The 22,893-nt window shown below is 43.2% G+C and overlaps 1 protein-coding gene and 2 long non-coding RNA genes across 3 annotated transcripts in view; 2 read left to right on the top strand and 1 right to left on the bottom strand.

Annotated features, from left to right (window-relative positions):
- Position 1: 1 nt before the first annotated feature.
- DESI2 (desumoylating isopeptidase 2) lies at positions 2-15,469 on the top strand. The gene is made up of 5 exons (XM_035321686.1): positions 2-140; positions 6,615-6,687; positions 9,035-9,128; positions 9,835-9,976; positions 11,880-15,469. Exons 1-5 carry the CDS (start codon positions 102-104, stop codon positions 12,111-12,113), a joined length of 582 nt encoding a protein of 193 aa, XP_035177577.1. The 5' UTR covers positions 2-101; the 3' UTR covers positions 12,114-15,469.
- LOC118164277 overlaps positions 15,463-22,893 on the bottom strand; it is a 24,334-nt gene continuing 16,903 nt past the window's right edge. Inside the window, exon 3 of the long non-coding RNA XR_004749405.1 lies at positions 15,463-15,476. This is a non-coding gene — a long non-coding RNA (uncharacterized LOC118164277). The remainder of the gene's footprint in view (positions 15,477-22,893) is intronic.
- LOC118164274 lies at positions 16,530-17,940 on the top strand. Its single transcript, XR_004749400.1, has 2 exons — positions 16,530-16,859; positions 16,959-17,940. It is a non-coding gene; the product is annotated as an uncharacterized LOC118164274 (long non-coding RNA).

The raw sequence follows: 22,893 nt of genomic DNA, 5'->3' as shown, positions 1-22,893 counted from the left end.
CCATGGTGCCCGCCGCCCCCCGCCGCCCCGCAGCAACAGGCAGGACGAGGAGGAAGCGGCCCCCGGGGGTGCCCGCGCCGCGATAGCCGCCCGGCGGGGCGATGGCGAACCAGCTGGTCGTCCTCAACGTCTACGACATGGTGAGAGCCGCCGGGGGACCCTGGGGGCTCCCCTCCGGTAGGGGGAGGCCCCCCCGAGGACCCCGGGAGGGAGGGAAGGGGCCCGGTGGGTGCCCGTAGTCCGGCCCCCGGGCTCCCCACCGAAAGTTTGGTGTGTGCCGGGGGAAGCGCTGCCCTTGGCGGCCCTGAAAGCAGCGGGGGTGTCCCGCCGGGCCCCTCTCCAGCAGGACGGTGCCTCGGGGCGGCCGCTGGCGCTGCAGGGATAAAAGTTGCTTGGCGTGCCGTCGGAGGGTCTTGGTTTTAATAGACAGGGACTTCCGAACGGCTTCGGTAAGGGCGAAACTTGGCAGAAATGAAGGCATTGCTTCAGCCTGATTTGCAGCCCGATGAGCTCACCTTCCTGCTCTCCTTCCCTGTAATCTCGCTGTGACACCGGCAGCAACTGTTGTGTTGCCGTGGGTTCGGCTGGAAGCTGCTCAGACGCCATGGTAACAAATGAGGTGTAAGTACCTGCACGGCACAGGCCACGCGGATAAGTAATATTAGGAAAATATTATCCGTTAATGCCTGTCAATCGCTGGAAACTGGAACAAGCACCACGAGTTCGTGTCTGTCCATTATTTTGAGCCAGCTGGTACAGGGACAGTAACGTTTAACAACTAGCTTCAGGTAACAACATCGTTTGCTTTAGTTTGTTTTGGACAGGCTTTCCCTCTGCTACTGCTGCCAGTTTAAAGTAAGCTTTAAAAGGGCAAAGGTGTGTAGTGTAGAGTCTGACTGCAGGCAGAGAGAAAATGCATCTTTGTGCTTGGGAATACTCAGGCTTGAGTGTTTACTAGCAGTTAACAGGGAGCTGTCTCACTTGAAACTAAAATTATGTGCTAGATTATATCAGCTAGTCCTATGCCCGTCATTGGTAAGTATTGGAGCGGAAGAATATAACGTCCCTGCCAAAGGATTCCCGTGTTTCACCTCCCGTGCCTGACTTCTGTCACCTGCACACATAACCTGTTAGTCCTGCTTTGGATTTCCTTTCTCTCTGAGAATGGGGGAAGGCTGGGGACAGGAGCAGTCCTGTCACAGCGACTCCTCTGAGAGGCAAAAAGTGAGGTTTTGCTCACCTGGTTGTGCACATATGTGATGCCCTATGACAAAGTCAGCGGGCTTTATTTACAGGAGACTTAATGGGAATGGGAGCTTTGTGACATGGATATGCATGACTTCGTTGGGCTACAATTTACAAACGTGCATAGGAGGAGCTCTTCTAGCATTAAAAGAGCTGTTTTTATGTATATTAACTATGAATACTTGAAAGTAAAGCCCTGCTTCTTCCTCTGTACAAGACTCATACCCAAGATGTTATCTTCAAAGTCAAAGGCTTGAGACACCTCTGACTTGTGGACAGGGAAGATCCAGTGTCCTTGCAGAGGCATGCGTGGCTGTGCCAGGGGTTGCCTGGGCCCTGCTTACAGGCAGCCGTTAAAACTAACAAGAGATGGCCTCGTGTAAACACCTGCTTAGAAGGTGATGTGATGGTGTTTGAGAAAATATGTTCTCAGTGTGAGAGCATTTTTTTTTTTTTTTGGGGGGGGGGGGGGCCCCCCCCCGGTTTCAATGCTGCTTCAATGCTTTGTCACTTATTTTGGGGACATCTTTGCAGGAATCTGCATCTTCCAGAGCTGAGTCTGGTGGTGGGTTTTATTCACTTCCCCTAGCAGGTCTGACAGGAGCAGGAGAAGCAACAGGAAGGTCATGCTTGTAAAAACTAGCCTCAGTTTGTGCAGAGGGCTCTGACAGCTGTCCTGTTGTGACTGGGAGGGCTCTGCCCGCAGCAAGAAGTAGCGGAGTCTGCAAAGCCACCACCTCTGGTCAGCGCTCACTGTCCAAAAGAAGCAAGCAACAAGTGGACTTACTAGTGGATGTCTGGTCACGTAGGGGTGGGTTTTTGTGTGTTGGTCTGCAGCTGTGGTACTTGTCAAAGCTGTACATCACCACAAATTCTACATGGTGTAAGCTGAGACCACTGAGCAAAATATTTCTTCATCCTACTTCAGCTATGCTTGTTTTATAATGACATCTATGTTGTTTGACAGCTAGAGAAACAGATTTCCTTCTAGCTGGAAAGAAAAACTGAGTTTCTGACAGTGTCTGAAAGACACTGTCTGTGTACAGCCTCGAACTCTTTCACAAACGATGTCTCTTTTTTAAACTGGTTTGAAGCAGGAGCTTAAACTAAAACCTGACTTTCATGTTGCATAGCATTTACAGCGTTAAGAAAGCCTGCTGAAATCATTGGTAATGCATCGTTTGGAGCGATAAGTGTGAGGGGGGGAGAAGGGAAGAATCTTTTATTACAGCTGTTCTGAAGCTCTGTTAGTTCATCAAAGGCTAGCAGTTGTGTGTTGAGGCACTCACAGTTTGCTGCTCTCGCTTCTGGCATTTCACATCGCGCTTGGAGGTGTGCTTTGGGGGAGTTTGGGCTTTGTGGGGTGGTTATTTTTTTATTTTATTTTATTTTTTAAACGAGAGAACAGTATTAGTCACTTGTTGACAGAATCAGCACTGCTGTAGGTTCAGCAGTTGTAGGAACAGCTTCATGTTAACCTGGGTGCTAGCTGTAGCTCAGCTCCCAAAACAGCCGCTTAGATGTGAAGGGACTAATGGGTGACCTCGATGCTGCTGCAGTGCTGTATGTGACTGAGTTGGTTCACTTCAGAGCATGTACCCTCTGCTTTCCTTAGCGTTTGAGGAGGAGGAGATCTGGAATAAAACCTGAGGAGGTGTGTGTGTTGTGCTTGAGAGCTTGCTTACTTGTAGTAGTAACTTACTGGAGGGAAAAGAAACTTAAGGGCATTTTTATGTGCTTCTGTTCATGCCTTTTGAAAGCTTCTTATCATAAAAAGGATCATATGAAAACAGCTACTGTGTTTTGAGAACTGGAGCATTTAATATAGTAAAACTGCTTTGTTTTTAATAGGATTCTAGGTTTTTTTGTGCCCAAAGTAGCATCCTCTTTTTCACTTGTCAAGTAAAGCTATAACAACGTGAAGTATTAACATAAATGAAAGCTCTGAAGAATGTACAAAGATACCTGTGAAGCACTGGTATTAGCGTGTTTTTCACTTCAGTGACATGGCTTTATAGTGCACATAGAAAAATACTTCTCTAATACTTGTTGGTACATACATTAAACAGGAATCCCTCTTTCACAGGACTGACTGCGAAATGCTGAGGATGTGGGACTGTGCTCTTATACATTCTACTGTAGGAAAATTCAGATCAAAACTAGATGAAGGGAATCTGTGTAACGAAAGCAAGGATGTAGCGTTTGGGATTCTGGAGTTTGCCATATTACTGAACCAGTAAGCTGTATATATGTCATTTATTGGCAATCTTTATTTGGTAAGTTGTATCTTACCTTGCCAGCTGCAGCCAAATTCAGCATACTTGAAGCTGCATTTTTCCTGTGTTCCTTTCTTCAGTGAGATAAGGCATTTTGCTCAACGAGAGGATGTGACCCACCTTCCAATAACGGATCCAAATTAAGTAATAATTAGATATAATTACTGTTCCTAGGGGAAAGTGATTCTGCCTTATTGAAATTCTTCAGTTAACCTACTCGGTTCTTACTGGAAGTGTTAAGTGAAGTGCTGTAGGCACTTCTTTCAAGCTGCTAACACTTGTTAAATTTGCTACCACTGCTCAGTTTTTGGAGTCTCGTGAGTCCCGCGTACTGACGTGCTGCCACTAATAAGGGCTGCTTACCAGGATGGCACTGAACCTGCTCCGGGAGCTTCCCACCCCGTCCCTCCCCTCTGCCTCTGTAGGGATCCACCAGGCAGCTTGGTGAGCCGCTTTCCTGTTGTCTGCCTGTCCTGCGTTGGATTTCACAGGGCTGTAAGAGGGGAGGAGTGTGAATAATTGTTTTTTCCTGCCTGGTAGCAAACTAGTTTTATTACTTGAGCGCTTACGGGATATCTCATGTCACTTGTGCTCCACCGTCAGAGAGCTGCGGTAACCTTGTGTGTCAGTCACGGGTCTGGTGTGTGTGTGGTGCAGATGTCACCGGGAGTTCAGGGGTCAGACACGGGATTTCCTGGCAAAGTGGGTGTCCTGTGGAGGGCTAGGGTACTAAAGACCCTCTCCGGCTCCATTTGAGGTTACGGTGATTTGGACATACTCACCCTAGGCAAATGTACTTTCTTCCTGCGCTGACAAAATGTATGTTGAATATTCCTGCAGTTCTGATTGTAAGTATAAATCTAAAACTATTTAGAAATGGTGAGCTGGAAAAGTGAGAAAAACTGGCTTCAAAACTGAAGCAGATTTATATTTGAGATTCTCATGCATTTTCCTGTGGATTTTAATTTCACTTCAATGAACAGAATTGTTTATGCTCGCAAACTCATTACGTTAGTTGGGCAGTCTTACCTTTCTCCTTGCATCCCCTGTTCTGTGTTCTCCCTGTTCTGTCTTACTATACAGAGCAAATCTAACCCAGTGTATTTCTGGAGGTAGCTTGATCTGAAAAGTCTGATTAGATGCATATGGATGAGCACTCTGCTTCTTCTGGGGAGAGGAAGGAAGGAATTGGGAAGCCTTTAAACAGATTAAGGTGATGGTTTCATGTAGTCGTCCATACCACACTCACTAGCGCGGTGATCTGTTAACAAAGCCACATGTGAAGCTTACTCTTAAGCAAACTATACCCGCAGATCTCAATGACTGTTAGTTGTCACTAAACATAAGGAGCAAGACCTGCCTGCTGCTAACTCGCGTTGACGAGATTTCCCACAGTTGGCATGTCTGGAGACGAGATCATAAAGTCCTTAGTCATTCGAGTCCTGTGCCTGCAGCACTGTTGTGAAGTTTAGGCTGGAAAAAATGGGGTGCTGATATTTGCCTACTGCTGGTAATTGAATTTGGGCCACCACTTACTCCAGGTTTGACAATCCTTAGGATCAGGGTGATTGTAAAAAGCCAAATGCATCCATTTCTGATGCCTGAAAACTTGTAACATTTGGCCTGACTTGCTCTTTCAGCCATTTAACTTTCTTTGGTTTTCATGAACAGCTCAGTCTAAAACATAGTGAGGATGCTTCTCAGTGGAAGAAAAATGGCTTTTTGCACGTTAAATGCCAGGATGACTAAAATGTCTGTAAATTACGTACCAACGCCAGCTAGTACACATCAACAGCTAGTGACATCTGTAACCTCTTACTTTATATCATCAGTTGTGATGTTTTAATAGTGACTACACATCAGAAAGCGCTCACTGTGTCAACAGTTTGTGCAAATAAGATGGATTTTTCTCCTTCCTGTGTACTAAACAAATAACTTGCTGAAGATGCTGCCTCATACCGTATCCTGACTGCCAGCTGACTCATTGAAGTCTGCTTTGCAGAGCCTTGTGCAGTGTGCTTCAGGTATGGGTGACCTGGGAGGAAAGCTCCCACTGCTGGAGTAATTGACAATATGATATGTTTCATGTATTTTTGAGAGGTTTTCCTTGCTAGCCAATTTCAGCTTTAAGGACACTGCTTAGACTCTTTCTCTGAAGTCTTTGTTTGAGGTTCCTCTTTAAATTTTTTCACTTGAAATTTTTTTTTGCTCCTTGGAGACAGATATTTTGAAGATGGTGATGTAGCCAAGGAAAGTCAGTGACTTTGAGGTTTTTGTTTTTCCAAACTCTATATGCCTTTATGGTATTGAGGGTAATTGTTAGCTCCTGATAGGCACTCGCTGCTGCTGCTTTTTAAATAGAAAGTAGTGCCTAGGAAATGTTTTTCTTTCCTTCTCCCTTTTTTGAGGGAGGGTGGTTTGTGTGTTAGAATTAAAAGAACCCAGGAAGCAATAATTTCGAAATACAGCTGTAATCTGTTTTTTTATCATAGAAGTGATATGCTAGAAACACATACTAGATGTATGCAGAGGTCTTGCACTTGGTGCATGGAGACAGATACATCAGGAGCCTGATGAGAGTTTAGGCTATTGTATGGTAATTACCAATTGAGTATTTGAAGATGTAATACAAGGTAATTTCATCTTAAATACCTCTGAGTGTCTTGTGATCATCTGGTCATAAGCAAAAATGGTCATTGCTCTAAGGGACAATTAGTGTATGTATGTTAGTCCTACATTTTGATGATCTTTCCAAAAAAAAAAAAAGTGCTCCTGCAAAATTATGGTAGTTGTTTCCAGCATGTATTCAACTAGTGGAAAACTTTTGTAAACTGTTGACAAATAAAGTTTGTGGATTTCTCCCAGATACGGTCTCCTTGGTTGACGGGCACTGGCAGCACTAAAACATCAAATAAAACCTAATGGAATTAATTGACTGTGTATAGTTGGGGAATTTTAATAGCGTGTTCAGTTCCCGTTAAAAACTGGGTTGTGCAGTTTTGTTTTGTGGTTGGCTTTTATGCTTTTGATGTGCTGTGAGAAGACAAATCTGTATTGGAAGCTAACTAGAGCCTTTTTTGTTCTTCTTTTTAGTATTGGATGAATGAGTATACTTCTTCCCTTGGAATTGGAGTATTCCATTCAGGTATAGAGGTGTATGGCCGAGGTATGTACAAGAAAACCATCACTTACTCTTTTGTTTGTCTAAGTAACAGTATTATTCAAACAAAAATGGGTTTTGGGTAGTGAGGGAAGTCTGGCTCCTGAAACCTGTTGTTTTCAAGTTCTCATCTCTTCTGCCTCTGGAGGAAAAAAAAAAACAACACTTGAATATCAATAATCTGGTAGTCATTTTGCATTGTTGGGTAAAGCTATGTAACTATGAAAAAGTGTACATCTTTCTTTTTCCACTAGAAATAACAATATTTGGCTTGGCTTTAGAAATTGTTAAAACAAATGGATGCTTCACACAAGCATGATAGATCATGTTTTATCAGTATTCTGCCAGCACTTGTACAAGGAGTTAATTTTTAGCTATAGAGACTAATCTGTTGCAGTCCATTCCTTATTAGTAGATTTGTTTGTTTTAAGGAGAGTTTATTTAACAGGTATCTCATGCATGCTGTTGATTTACAAAAGATTACGCTGCTGATAAATAGGGCGATGCATTCTAATTTTGCTTGATGGGTTGTACTCTGGGAGGCAGCTTTGCGATTTAGGTAGGCCACTTTCAATGCCAGTCCCGGCCAGCAGGGGTGCAGGCTCGGGTCTGAGGCCTTCATGCCTAGCAGTATTCACAGTATTCACAGAATTCACAGAATTTTCTAGGTTGGAAGAGACCTCAAGATCATCAAGTCCAACCTCTGACCTAACACTAACAGTCCCCACTAAACCATATCCCTAAGCTCTACATCTAAACGTCTTTTAAAGACCTCCAGGGATGGTGACTCCATCACTTCCCTGGGCAGCCCGTTCCAATGTCTAACAACCCATTCAGTAAAGAAGCTCTTCCTAACATCCAACCTAAACCTCCCCTGCCGCAACTTAAGCCCATTCCCCCTCGTCCTGTCACCAGGCACGTGGGAGAACAGACCAACCCCCACCTCGCTACAACCTCCCTTGAGGTACCTGTAGAGAGCGATAAGGTCACCCCTGAGCCTCCTTTTCTCCAGGCTGAACAAGCCCAGCTCCCTCAGCCGCTCCTCGTAAGACTTGTTCTCCAGGCCCCTCACCAGCTTCGTAGCCCGTCTCTGGACTCGCTTGAGCACCTCCATGTCCTTCTTGTAGCGAGGGGCCCAAAAGTGAACACAGTACTCGAGGTGCGGCCTCACCAGAGCCGAGTACAGGGGGACGTCATCACCACTCTCTGAGGTGATGGTGCTGCTAAAAGTAGTCTGATTAGATGTATATTTACATATACTTGAGGTTTTTTCTTTTTTTGGAATGTGTTTGGAGGTGAGGAGAAGCAACAGAGGTTGTGAGCTGATCCAAAGACCCCACTGTGCAGAGTAACTTAAGCTGTAGGTGTTGCAGCTACTATAATAGTAGTGTGTAACTGGGTTTGCAAGTGCTATCAGAGGAATGGAGAGTTGATGAAATACCATGCTTACTGTTAAAAACCTTTTTGAATTTCTTGTAATCCAAACCAGAAAGGCCTGACTCCTAATAGTGTTGTGTGTGAAACCCAGCCCTTGACCTGTGCCAAATCCACGTCTCCCTTCCTGTACAGCTTGTAACAGCGTTCTCATGTTAGGTCGTGCCCCTGCTAGAACAATGACTTGCAGTTTTCACAGTACCTCAAACTTTATTTATTAACCTGTTGTAGAAAAGGTTATCCACAAAGCTGAATGCTAGGCTTGGATGATGTATTTCAGGTTTTTAGGAAAGGAAGTGTGAAGTCATGCTGAAAGCTTTTTATTATACCCTGGGTGTGGTGTGTTATCTTACAGACACAGAAGGAAGTTAAAGCACACTGATACCTTCATGAACTGTAAGGGCTTATGCCAGCAGACGTTACGTGCAGACTTCAGATCTGTGCACTGGTTTACTTTTTGTTAGAGAAGAACACAGGATAGTCTAACTCCTGCATATCAAGAAACTCAAACGTTTTAGGCCAATACTAGTTGGCAACACATACAGCTGTAGCGTACCATCAGACCTTTGAGGATGCTGTACTTCGAATCCCTAATCTGTGAATATTTAAGTAGACTTGTGGAGGTAAGTGAAGACTTAAAGTTAAACTGAAAATCCTACCAGTTATATTAGCTTATTAATTAAGCCTGTATGCTGATATAATTTTTTTGTCAATTTTCACTTAGGTTGACTTCTAAGTTAATAAAACTATTAATTACCAGCTCTTTGCATTTGTTGCCCTGGTTTCTAGGTTTAGATCCTTGTGAAGTTCTCATCAACTAGAAGATCCTTGCAATTGATATCCCTGTTGATGAGGTCTGTTGTTCTTTACTGTCATTTTATGTCGTCATTATTTTGTTAATCTGAGCTTTCTTTTCCAGAATTTGCCTACGGTGGTCATCCATACCCTTTTTCTGGAATATTTGAAATTTCACCAGGAAATGCTTCTGAGCTAGGAGAAACGTTTAAATTTAAGTAAGAAAAATATCTATTTTCTTGTTTTTGAGAAGGTATGTTAAAAAGGCAGCTTGTTGAATGTATTTTTAAGGATAAGTGTGTTAAATGGTACTCAAGGATTTCTGACTTTGTGAGATAATAGTGTGTTTTCTTTTTAAAATTGGAAGAGGTGATGACAGCAAAGAACATTATTTTTAGCATACTATTAAATTCCTTAAATATGAACAAATTATGTGGACTGGTAGCTAGCTTTCTATTATTCATACCATATATACAATGGGGTAACTTTTCCAAGGTAGTGAAATTCTTTTATACAAAGGTAAAGGGGTTGCTTTTCAAGGTTTCCATGTCTTTTTTTTTTTTTTTCTGGTTTCTCAATGTGGTTTTCTTGACCCTTCCTTCCATTACAAACTCTTACCTATTGCCATCTGTCTTTCATAAGCAATCTCCTTTGGAGAAGAGGGGAAAACTGCAGCCTGCACTTCTGTGAGTTAAGTTGCAGAGAACTTAAGTGAAATGCAGGTTGGTAGTCAGCAAGAAAATAACCTCATGCAAGGTGGAAGTGGTGCTGTAAAATGCAATAGAAAAAAATAGTATGTTATTCTAGGAGGGCAGAAAGATTTCCCCACCTGCAGTAGGGTAATTTTTGAGCATTTTGAGAACAGTTACCTACTTATTTTATGGAAGCCTGATCATCTTCTAATTTCTCTGTTTCCCTTTCTAGAGAGGCTGTGGTTCTAGGCAGTACTGACTTTATGGAAGATGATATAGAAAAAATAGTAGAAGAGCTTGGAAAAGAATTCAAAGGAAATGCTTATCACCTGATGCACAAAAACTGCAATCACTTTTCTTCAGCTTTATCTGAGGTAAACAAACATGAGGGTCTATAGTAAGGTGCATCCCAGGTGGCTACAGAGCGTCATCTCCTTCCTGTCCTTTGGATTGTTTGGCATAATTTCCAGTGTCTTATCTCTGTTACCTTGGGTAAATGTCACTGTTTCTTCAGATTTTTGGGCTTAGGTCCAAAATGCAAGATTATGCTGCCAAAAATGCTAAATGTTGTTATATGTAGTTTGAGTTCCAGAAGGGGGGGAGGCGTTCCTAATTGAGAGACCTAGTAAAGCAGGTATTAACAGGATTGCAGGACTTTTTCAGACTCTTCACAGGTCACCACAGGAGACAGAATCACATTCTGTTCTTACCAGTGTGCCCTCACTGAAAATACTTTCTAAAGTTAAGGCGTACTATTAAAGAATAACAAAAGCATTGAAGTTTCACAGATGAATCTGCTGTTTGAGAGGCTTTTGTCAAGTTATCCCTCTGCCAGCACCTGTGTCATGGTCATGTAGATACCTGCATGGGCATGCAAAAGTACATGGTTGTGGAATGGAATGGGCTTTGCTTTTCCCTCTCAGCTTTATTTTAACCTCACCAGTTTGCCAATAGGATTGAATGCCTGATCGCTCACCTGCTTGTACTGACACAAGAGGAAGGGTGAGGAACAAATAACCCAGGACAAAGAGGGGAATGGCACTTGTGTTTTCATTAGTAGTTGCTAACCTGCACTTACCAGAATTCATTCTAATGCTCATGGAGGCCTTCTGAAAAAGGGATGGCTGTGTTTTCCATGGCTAACTTCCATAAAACTATTGTTCTTCCTTATCCAGAATAGTAAAAAAGTTAATGGCACGCTTACTGTATAGCCTTTGCTTTGTGTAGTCTGTTTGATCTTCCAGTAGTGCTGGAAAATTTTGAGGTGGATGATTCATGTGCAGCACTGGTACAAATATGTAGAGTGGCCCACTGCTAAAGCTGCAGTTAATGTGAAATTTGCCAATATGGCCACGTATTTGCCATACTCTTGAACTGCATGATCTATCTCATGTCCTATTTAGTATTCAAGCTGCCTAAAAACCAGGGATATAATTACAAATAAAATGCTATTCAGTTACAGCAGAGTAACAGTGGTGTTAGCTGTGATTTTTTTTTTGTTCCAGATTTGCATTGGAATAAGCAATGCTCAGACTGAACATGGAGGCAGGCTGTTAAATAAAATAGGTCACTCCCTGAATAGTGATAGTGAAAACACTTAATGACTGCTGTATAGTAAAAACAAACATTTAATGCAGATTTATATATATATATATTTTTTTTTTTTGAGGGGAGAGCTGGTGAAACTAGCTTTATATTGTATTGCTTCTCTTGTTCTAGGGATCTTAGCAGCCTGTGTGGTGTGAGATAGTGATCTCTTGTCCAAAGTCATCAGAGGCCTTAATAGTAAATATCCTCAGTTGTGTGTGTAACTCCACGTAGCTGTAATATTAGCACTGTCTTTTTGACTGCTTGATTTCAGGGTGCACATCTGTAATAGTGAGCTTTCTCCTTTGGTTGTTGTTTCTGAAGAATTGTCTGTGAATACAAAATAAACCTTAACTCATTTCTGTGCCTTTTATAGAAACTATTCAAAAAGAGCGAGGTGGTTGGGCTTTTCAGGACTCAAAATAAAAATACACCCCCTACATTCTACCTCACAGAAGAAAAGCAGGACCACATGTCAAACTTAGAGTGGAAAACAAGTCTCTGCAAATTGGGTTGGTGCTTTTACTGATGGAGGAAGTTGTCTTAGTGCAGCTGAGTGCTTCTTCAGTGGTGTTTGTGATGCATAAATCTAAAACTGCTGCAGCCTTTGCTTTCTCTATACAGTAATGTAGCTTTGTTACTGCTGAACCAAGAAGACAAGTTAATGCTTTCCTTCCCCTCTCGCCCTAGATTCTGTGTGGAAAAGAGATTCCACGATGGGTGAATCGTCTTGCCTACTTCAGCTCTTGTATACCGTTTCTCCAGAGCTGCCTGCCGAAGGAATGGCTAACTCCTGCAGCCCTCCAGTCTAGTGTTAGCCAGGAGCTACACGAGGAGCTGGAGGAAGCTGAGGATGCAGCAGCATCAGCTTCCTTGGCAAGCTCGGCATCTGCGTCTAGAACTGGACGTCACACCAAATTATAAGTCCTCCTCCAAAGTAACAATGGTTTGAAATACTTCAGTTTAATCTCTCCAGCAACTGACTTCCTGACAGAACATGAGAGCTGACTCTAGAACATTGTTTTTATATGCAAAAATGGCTCTCATCAGCCCCTGTTTCAGCTCAGGATTATTTATGTAGTGAAAAGAATTGCTGGGAGGAAAGGGAAGGATTTTATGTGAAGCCACCCTTTTCATTTTCACCTGTTTGATAGACCTGAGTTAACCTAACATCTTGTATAAAGCAGAACTTAAATTATTTGTTTACAGTATGGTGTACTACTGTTTACAAGTCCTGTAAGGACTCCTGCCACCATGGAAGAAGAGAGAACGTGTGTTTTATTAACCGTTGGTATAATTCAAAGGCAGTAGTATTATGCCCTGGATGAACTCTCCCCTTTGTTTTCAAGATTTAAGGCAGGCGAAGTTTAAATTTCTGAGAAATGTAGAAACTGCTGAATACTATATATGCGAACAGGGTACTGTACACTTAAAGTGGCTGATGTAAACAGGTAGATTCCAGGATGTAGGGAGACTGATTTTGTCTAAGATCTCTTATTGAAGAAGTATGACCTCTACATTAATGAAACTGTGGATTTTTGCACATATGAAGGGAAATTTCTATCTCATTACACTGCACATTGATCCCTAATGTTTTTTTTAACTTAGCCATGTAGTTTGCATCCTAACTTCTGTCTGTATTTACAGTCTACTTCAGCCAGGATTTAGACGTGTAAATATCACCTGCTAAAAGCATCAACAACTTTTTTTTTTTGCTGTTTGCTTTACTTGATTTAAAACTTGTATATAAAAGTTAGTACTTGTATTTTTTTTCCTTCCTGTAGTTTGAACAGTGTAATACAAGCCATTTATGGTTGGGGAATGGCCTTGCTTTCTGCTGCTGATTTTTGCTTCATCTGAGTTTGTAAACATTAGTCTCTTTTTTTTAACGTATATATTACTGCCCAGTCATGCAGATTCGCACAAGTTATAGAGAAATCCTAATTTATTTTCCTGCAGTTTCTGTCTGTGGCGTTAACTTTCTTGTCAGATGTAATGAAGAAAAACCTGAAAATTGCTTATGCACCTGCGTGTTTACACAGCAGAACCCACTAATCTGCACACATAATTATATCTGAAGGTAAGAGATGCTATTTTCTAAAACACAGAAGTATGTTTGCTGGTAGATTATAATTAGAGCTAAATTATAATTAGTGATCAGAATATATAATGGAATGCCTTATTCTTGTTCACTTACCAAGAGAATTAATGGTTCTTCCAGTTACTAGTGTAAATTAGTGAGGTTCTATTGTGCACATAAGGATACAGTAGCACAAACATGAGGGAGGTGAGCTTGTGTATTTTGTAAGACTTGCTGCCTTAAACTGTAACAAAAACATAACATCTGTAAACTGATCAGCTCTCAAAGAAGTGTGCATTACTAGAAGTATAAATGATTTTTACAAGCTTTGGTTTTGATTTGTTGCTGGGTTTAATTTTTCCATTAAGTGAAATACTAACTCTAGAGTTTCTGTTACTTAAAAGGGGAAAAAAATCCTCTTAGGAGGCAAGAATGCTTAATGTTACGTACTCTCCTAGCTATGTGTAGTCAGTGCCGTTGAACCCTTCAGGAAGGTGCAGTAGGTTATATTCTAGTAAGAATTCATATGATGGCCAACTCCAACTCCTGTTAGAAATGAGCAGGAAGTCTTTCTGCTAGCAGTTGGGCTGAGTCATTTGTAGGACAGTTGAAGCTTTCACTGATCTGTGGTACATTGTAGTGACAGAAAGAAATGCTAATGTTCAGTTCTGGCGGGAGGGGAAAAAATCAAGTGCTACTTTTTTCTTGAAAGAGTGGGATAATGGTAGAAGTCTTGCTAACTGTGCTTTGGTACGTGTTGTTATAATCTCTTCTACCAAGTGGGAAGTGTTTAAGACTGACAAGTCTATCACAATATCTATTTGGTCTCCAGAAGTTGGACATACTGACTCTCCCTGATTGTTTTTTTCTTTAAACTTGAATCTCTGAATTTGGGTTCTTTTTTTTCCTGTTGTGAAAATGAACATGGTGGTCTCCAGTCAACTCTCAAGCATTACAGAAGGAAAGATCACACTACTTACAGCGAAGATGACAGACCATAGATAAGTTTTGTCTCTCCTGTGCAGCTGTGGTAGGAATGTGACTAAGTCTCTTGGTCAAGGCAGGTCCTTTATTTCAGCTCAGGGTTGAGGCCACTGATCTAGCAATGTACTGTAGCTCTTCCTAGGCTTTAGGAAAAATAAATAGAATGAATTTTCATTGCTACCTAACTTTTATGTACCAAAACCAGCTTTTTAGGCTTCTAATGTATCCAGAGCTCTAGGTCACAAATCTCTACACCTTCATTAACCCACACAGTTAGAGCATGTACAATGCAAGAAAGCGACAGATCACAGCACAGTTTTTATTTAGAAGTAAAACTAAGAATATTTTTTATAAAGCAGACTGGAAAGTTTGTAACAAAAATGTTCATTTTATTGGTAGCTGTACAGGTGAAAATACTGTCTTATGCTCCATTTTTTTGTTTAAATACCATCCATTTGTAAATCCTGTGAGGAAACTGACACGTGAACCCTGAAGGCTGTTGGGTATTGCATCAAAGCAAGTGGTACTGTAACTTCAACCATGTGCTGTGAACTCATCCTCTGCTGGATGCCTGCAAGATGTTGCCCTGCCAGTGGTTACTCTGATTTGTTAGCAATAGAACAAGTTACCTTTCACCAGCATTACTGCCAAGCAGGGATTACTTTAGTCTACTAACAACCACACTGTGCTAGGACTAGAACACTCCAAAATGCTGTGAGAAAGCTGGACACCTATGGAGTCTTTTCCATCAAAACGGGTAGAAAAAATAATTCACTACTTCAGGGTTCTGCTCTGTTTACTTTCTCATTGTTGTTTAGTTTTCTGTAAGATAGTACTTTTGATACGTAGTGTATTCTTTAACTCGGTCATTTTATTTAAATGCCATTTTCTGTTCAGCAAGCCAAAAAAAAATCCAATGTACTGTCAGTGTGCACCAGTAACTTCAGAGTGGCTTGGTAAAAATATACTTGCATTAGTTCTAAAATTTGCAATGCAATTCTGATCACTATTGATACATGATAATTTTCACTGTTGGAAGTTGGTTACAAGCTGAATATTCACTGATGCATTTTTGGTAAACTTGTATTCAAGTTTACAATACTACATAGTATTTGTATAAAATTCAAAGAATTTTGACTTTTGTTACCTGTACATGGCAACAAGTTGTCTAGCATCTTAAATCCATCAGTTTATTAAAAATACTTTTATAAAAAAAGAGTTGGCTGTGTTTCTTACTCTCCTGCTACCTGTAGCTCATTTTATCAGTGCTGTGCAAGCTGACTTGTAGTTTTGATGTTTAATTTGAAAGGTATGAAACCACTGGATAGTTGTACTATAGCTACTTAAGCTATAGGCTGTATTCTGACGCGGGTGGCTTGGTTTGTTTAAGGCACTATTAAAAGCCATTAGTTTTTAATAGGCTAAATTCCATTTTTTTCATGTTTGGTGTGTCAACCACAGATACTGGGGTATGCAAGCACTTGGAGCATGGCTGGGACATGTTGCCGGTACCAAGTGCCACCTTCTACAAATGTGCTCCAGAGCCCAGATCTCTATCTGTTTTTGCACCAACCAAAGCAAACACGGAGTACTGCCTTAAATGGCTCGGCTGTTGGTAATTTCGTGAATTACTGACAGCTAGTGTGGAGCCTGTGTTTTGCCACTTCCTGCGAGCACAGCACAGCAAATGTCCCCAGGCCGTGGTAAAGTGCTGAGAGCAACACCAACCCACTGCAGCCTGTGCTACACCCGCTCCTGCAGCAGCAGTGCCCCTGGTACTGTGTCCCAGCACTGGTGCAAACTGGAGAAACTCTTCTGGCTGTTTAATTAAAAAGCTGCCAAGCTGTTTCAGAGCAGGTCTGCAGCGGGCTCCCAGCCTGGCTCCCCGCACCCTTCTGGGGGGCTTCTGCTATGCCTCTGCTCGAGGCTGTGGGCACCAGGGCTCCTGGCTGCTCCACACAAGCCTCAGGGCTGCAAGGGGGCAGCCACAGGGTGAGCCAGCCAGCGAAGCCAGATCTGGGCTAATGAGACATACAGCCTCTACTTCATAAGATGCTGCAGAAGGCAGGCGGGTGCTCAGATTTTAACAGGGTGGGAACATCTCTGAGCCGGCTGTGGAGCGTATGCAGCTGCTGCTAAGGATGGGTGAGGATGTGAGTTGCTGGAGAAACTGCTGAGATATAGCAGTTCCACCTGCTGCTGGACCCAAATCATGCTAAAGTTGCAGGAGAGTTTGAGGAACTTTATCTTGGTTGGATTTGTTTTAATGAGTTCTTCTCACGAGCACTGACCTCGCTGACCATCCACCAGAGGGTGGCTATGAGCAGCAGCAGCAGCCAGGTGGAGCTGGGCTTTCTGCCATCGGTGGGTGGCTAGTGGCTCTCCTGCTCTTTTCAAAGTGTTGTATTAATCCTGTGATCCTCACAACAGAGCCTGCTGCACTTGATGATTACTCGCCGTGCTTGCCCCACGTGGTTGAAAGAGAAGAAATCACTCTCAGTATCTTCTGGAAGAATCTGAAGAAACTGAAAGATGGGCTTCACACACGCCCCATGGGGACTGGTCGAAGTAAACTCAACAGTTTCAACTCTGAGATTCCTTGTCAGGTAGCCTTTTTTACCTCCTTACCCCTTTTATCTTTATACAAACCCAAACAAGATGCCCAAATATTGCAGGACTCAGGATGCGCCTTTCATGGGGTTCAGGTCTGGTTCCAGCACGGCGTATACGCAGGTCTTTATGGTAGGATAAATGGTGTGTGTCAGCTGTGTCCCTGTTGGGCTGGGCAGTGGCAGTTTGGTTGGGCTCCAGCTAAACATGGTCAAACCCCACAGCGTAGGAGAGGGTAGGAGGAAGAGACTGCTCCCACTAAGTGCTCCAGTGCGATGGTGAAGGTGAACGTGGGTTAGGCTGCTTTCCTCGTGTTTCCCAGGTCAGAATGGTCATTGCTGTTTGCTCAAGCAAAGCCAGGGCTTTTCTCCCAGAATAAGACTAAAGCCCTATTAAAACCACCTAATGACAACACAAATCATGTTGAACAGAAAGTAACTTGTGTTCCCTGCTTCGGATTTTGAGGGTTGGGGGTTTTGTTCTGCTTTTCCCTTTCCTAATTTGCCTGTGGGAAACTCTTGTCTCCTCCCAGCCTTACCAGCACAAACACACAATAGCTTGTTGGTTTTTTTGCTTGGAAGGAGTTGCTGAGTGTTTGAATAGCTGGAATTGAGTTTATTTTTCTTCTATACTTTGGCTCATTCATTGCTACAGCATCCAAAATGTGAGGATTTCCAAGAGGATTGGAATCTCACTCCTTTTTTTTTTTTCTAAAAGATGTTCTGCATCTTAAATTTCAGCCCCCAGCCCCTAATACTGCAGTAAAATGCCAGCTTCAACCAAATGAATTCATGTGCCATTAAGCAAATATGAGCTGAGTAGAAGGACTAGAAAGATCCGGTGATAATGTAGCCAGCTCAAATGCAAATGTAAAAGTCAATTATTTTTTATGTCGAAGAGACTTGGAAAGTTCAGTAAAAACAGTGAACAAGAACTGATAAAGAAATAGGCTGTGTAGCTCTTGTACCTACTTAGTATTATATAGGCATGGTTTGGGCTTCTATAGTAAGTGGAAATAAAAGTCCACACAGTGATTAGCAAAATTCAACTTAAAAAATAAAGCATTGCCTAAATCTGTGCCTGCTGTTTGTAATGACTTCAAAGTTACCTTGTTTCATTGTCCTAGGTTTCTGCCAGTACCAAACCAGATACTTGCCTACCAAAATACTGTGCCAGCAGCAACTTTCTCAGTTTCTCTCCTCTGAATAGCATTGGGAGATAGGAAGAACCATAAGACAGGAGACAGGTTTTTTTTTTTTTTTTGGTGTGTGTGTGTGATTCTTTCAGCTTTTGTTCCTAGGTTTAAAAAAAACAGCAAGATCCAGCAAGGCACCCAAACTCTTGCAGCTTGCCCTGGCAGAGCAATGCCTTGAGGGATTCCTGAGCCTTGGAGGATGCTCTCACCTCTTTAAGCTCCTTTGCCCTTCGGGAGCCTTACAGCTTCCATACATGTTAAGAGGTTTAAAGGCAGGGTGCTGCTGCCCCACTCACAGCCTGGCCTCCTGTCTGGTGCCCCAGCTACACACCATCCTGCAGGAAGGGGTGTTGCATGCTCCCTGTGCTGGTGGGTGAAGGGGTGGGCATGGGAGCATGGAGCCCATCCCTCAGGGAGAAGGGGAGCTTTCAGCTCCTCACTGGATTACACTGATCTTCAAGGGCTTTTTGCTTTGACATGCAATGAATAATGAGCACAGAAACAAACGACTGCTTTTGGCAACAAGCACTGTTACTTGCTTCAAGCTCATTTAATCCACTTGTGAAGGGACAGTAGCAAAAACAAGGAAGGATGCTACTCTATACTTCTTTCTCCTTATTTTTGGGGGAGGCTTACTGAAAAAAATGTTTTGAAGTACCAGCAACAGCAGAAATGGGCTCTTGTTTCATCTCCACCAGTGGTGGCTTCCACAGTGTGTGCCTAGTGGCCAGGAAAACCTTGGAACCTTGGCTCTGTCCCTCCTTGCAGACCTCCTAGGTCATCTTCTGCCACCAGGAGCCACTATTGACTTTAAGTTGTGTCTGCAGGCATGAAAAAAACATGTTGAAGTAGGTTAATTTTTAGTGGATCAACTCCATAAATTTTGATCTTCCATTTTTATGGGAGAGAAACACCTGACCAATGACTGAAGATACTTACCAAGAGCAGTTGCTTTGGTGCAGCAGTGAGAGAGAATGCTGGGAGCATTCATAGATCACTCACGGTACGCACCGGCCTGGTATTGCTCTGAGATATGCTCGTTTAACAGCTTAACCTACAGGAATGCACCGTGTTCAGCAGGATGAAAGAGTGAAGGAAACACCTCAGGTCAAAGGCTCCAAAAAGAGGAGACGTTTGCATTCAAAGCAGTATTCAGACTGAGCAGTCAGGGCAAAATTCTGTGCTGCTTTTCAAATACCTTGACTCAGATCTGCAGGCTGTACTCTAGGTATGAAAATAATTGCTTGTAAAGGTAAAACAAATGCATCTGGGGTGGGAGCAGCAGGACAGAGATGGAGGAGCATGGTCCATTTTCACCCCAGCCCTAGCTCCCTTCCTCCCCTGGCATTTCTCAGGGAAGCTGGAGCCACCCTCAGCCCAACTAAGAACTGCCTCTGCCTTGTGAAAGTGCAGGCCACAAACCCTGCCATCTCTGCTGGGGTGGGAGGGGGGTGAAGGCATCTCGAGACCTTCCTCCTTCCACTGCTCTCCTGCCCAGCTGTAGGACAAGTTGCCTGGAGAGTGCAATGGGGAGGGATGAGGAGGGTGGGAGGAAGGGCAAGGCATGCAGGCTGCTGCCCCCTGAACGTTCTGAAGCCTTTGAATGCATCACAGACACAAATAATATGGGTATATGAAAATGGAGCAATGGGCAGGCAGGGCAGACGACAGATGTGGCCATCATGGCAGTGTGCTGTCACATGAGGTAACTTGTGGATAACTCGTCTTGACACTAGTGAGCCTTTTCCTCCTGCACTCGTATCAGCAGGAGCTGCAGCTGTGGGCCTGCCTGCAAACCCACACGTGCAGCCACGACCGGATCTCCACCTCCTATGACATTCTGAAAAAACTCCTGTGGTTGTGCTGTAGGCTGGGTTAGCTTGAGTCGCCTGCTCTAAAAATGCTGAAGTAGCCATGACAAACCTACTGGGGATGGTAAAAGGATGAGCTGGTGGCTTTCTGTTGCCACAACCCAGCAGTTTTGGGGCTGGCTTTTGCAGGCAGCAGCGCCCTGGCCTGGCCCACCCATGACAATGTCTCGCACTGCTCCCAGCTGGCCCCGTGGCCTGGGCCGGCCTGCTGGCCATGAGGGGCTGACAAGCGGCAGCAGCCCAGCCATCTTGTCCCCTGCTGTGGTGAGGTGCGTCTTAGCCTCACCCAGAAGCATCGCGGGTCCCTGAGACAACCCACAGAAATGCTGCCATCACAAGGCCCAGGCAGAGGAGAGGAGGAGGAGGAGGAGGAGGAGGGAGCAGGGCCCCAGCACCTCCAGGCCCCGCGAGCCTCTTGCAGGCGTGGGTCAGAGCGGTACAAATGGCACCAAACTGAGCCAGGCTGTGATGAAGTAGTGGTCAGGAGAAAGTGCAACATTTAAAAAGCTTAATTCTCCCTACAGATCATTAATTACTCGATCAAATTTCAAGCAGAAAGAGTCTACAAAAATACAGAAAAGTGTTTCACCTCGTAAGAGGAACACCAGGGCACTAAGAAGTGTTCATTACTGAGAAATTTCCATGTGCCTTCATGCAGGGAACACTACATGATCATAAATGAACATTTTTCTGCATCTCTTCTGTGAAATCTACTCAGGATGACTCTAACGAATTACCCCTGACCCCATTTCTGAAGAGATTCCTGCAGCGAGGCTCCACAAAACTTAAGTAGATAAAACAAGAAATCCTCAGAGCACAATCCCTGCTCTGTTGTGGAATGTTTCATCTCTTTGTGCGGTGTTAAAGCACTGCCTTGCAGGCCTCAGGAACATAAACGCTAATTACTATAGCTGTGCAACTGAAGCCATAAAGAAATTTACAGTATGACTAATAAGCAATCAGATGCTAAATTAAGAAGCAGAATTTGGTGGTCAATAGTCCATCAAAGGAGGAATAAAGCCCCGAAGAATACAGCTATGGTATTTTATGGAATAAACATGTGTCTTAGAAAATGCCTTCATATGGCATTTATACACAGACAGTGCAAATAGCCTTGTGGTGCTGGCAATGACTTGATTTTACATGTGCCAACAACGTGATTGAAAAGAACTTTGGTGGTCATTCCACAGATGAGGACAGCAAAAGAAGAACAGATATACAACATGTAAGACGCTGATTAAACGTACAGAGCTGTGGCTCAGGTTCTTCAGATTCAAGCTGCTGGACAGCGAAGGCATGATTCAGTTGCCTAAATTCAGTTGCATTGGGTCCCTCTTGGTTTAGCCACCCAACCATGAGGTACTTTTCCAGCTGATTTATTACTGTCTTGGTAACAATGAAACTCACAAATACGTCAAAGGAACTTGTTTGGCATGGACAGGGTAGCAGGACTGAGTAAGCTCTCTGTCATGTAGCTTTTCCCAGACTCCCTTCTGAATTTTCCCAGCTCACATCTGAAGCAGACAGAGCAGGAGATAGATTTGTTTCCAAAATTTTATTTGTTCTGTCTCACGTGGTAGTCTAGAGAGTTGTGTTGGCAGACGTAATTACTCCTCTGTTTTAATAGAACACAACTTAGACAGCTATGTGAAGAGAAGTGAGGAAGAGTGGGGTGAGGCCAGCTCAGTGCTGGCAGGCTCAAGCTCCCTGCGCAGGCAGCAGCAGCAGGTGGCAAGGTTGAAGGCCTTGCTTCCGTTTTGCTTTGCTGCCACAGCTTCTGGCGGCCACAGAGTTAGTTAAACCCTTGGATTAGGATTTACATACGAACGTTCGTGTCTGACATAGATTGTTCAGCCAAACACACTGACTTGAAGCCAAATTTCAGTCTAGAATTTGCTTGACCTTCAGTCATTATGGGAGTGGGGACAGTAGGTTTCAGAAGTGGTTCCCCATGTTCTTTTTTGACACCAGCACACAGAGTACAGGAAAATTACCCAGCAGCCTTGTAAAGTGCATCTTACGCAATTTTTTAACTGAAAATTGCCTGAGACATTGATAAATCCAATTTGATCTAAATTACACAGTGATAGCTGAACTCCATCCTGTATCACAATAGTAGGCTTTTGGTAGGGTCAGTGAACATTTTATTTGTAGCATTATCTTTGCAATGTTAACATTTTTTTTTTTTCAGTTCATTGATGATGCTGAGCACTGGAGTATCCTCAGCAGCATGAGAGGAAACTGGGGCTGACCCAGAATTGCTGCAGGCAAACCACGCAAATGAAATATGCAGCTAAATATGAAATCTGTGTGTCCTAATGAGTGATAAAACAAGGGAGTTTTGTTTTGTTTTGTTTTGAATCTGACTCATGCATTCATTTCCTCTGTGTAGGGCACCACGCAGGTGAGAACAACTTCATTCTCAGTAACTAGAAGAATTTTTCCCCAGATGGAGCTTCCTTGGTCAATAACTGCTGGCACATAGCCTGGGGGATTTCAAATATTATTCTAAAATAGTTTCTGAAGCAGGAGGGGGCTTTAAAAGGGAACTAAGTTGAATATTTCTGAACAGATCAGCTAAACCTGTAATAAGTGTGTCACCTCCTAACCATGGAATATCAATGGTGAGATCTGTAGGAGGGCCTCAGCACTGATGAGAGTGAATCAGAATATTATGGTGGCACCAAGAAGTTTTTGTAGTATTTGAATGCTTTTGCTGGCCAACTTCTGTAACTACATGTCTGATCTTTGCTTGGAGATGCACACTTTCCTAGTATGCTTACTCTTTGGGGGTCCTGGCAAGGGTCAGAGAACATGGTCCAAGGACAAATACAGGCAAAGCCTTTGCTTGTGGAGCATGAAGAGACCATTTCAGAGCTGAGAAGGTTCCTTCATACCCTCCAGGGCAGGAGATACCAGTTCCACCCCTTAGCTGTCTGCCTTTACCAAATTTCCCATTTGTAG

The sequence above is a fragment of the Oxyura jamaicensis genome, chromosome 3, assembly GCF_011077185.1.
Source record: "Oxyura jamaicensis isolate SHBP4307 breed ruddy duck chromosome 3, BPBGC_Ojam_1.0, whole genome shotgun sequence".
NCBI classification, from domain to species: domain Eukaryota; kingdom Metazoa; phylum Chordata; class Aves; order Anseriformes; family Anatidae; genus Oxyura; species Oxyura jamaicensis.
This window is presented reverse-complemented; position numbering and strand designations above follow the sequence as displayed.

Coding starts and splice junctions, on each gene's coding strand:
- DESI2 (XM_035321686.1), top strand. CDS start 102: ATGGCGAACCAGCTGGTCGTCCTCAACGTCTACGACATG. Junction 141..6,614: donor TCCTCAACGTCTACGACATG/GTGAGAGCCGCC, acceptor TCTTCTTTTTAG/TATTGGATGAATGAGTATAC. Junction 9,977..11,879: donor TTTCTTCAGCTTTATCTGAG/GTAAACAAACAT, acceptor CTCTCGCCCTAG/ATTCTGTGTGGAAAAGAGAT.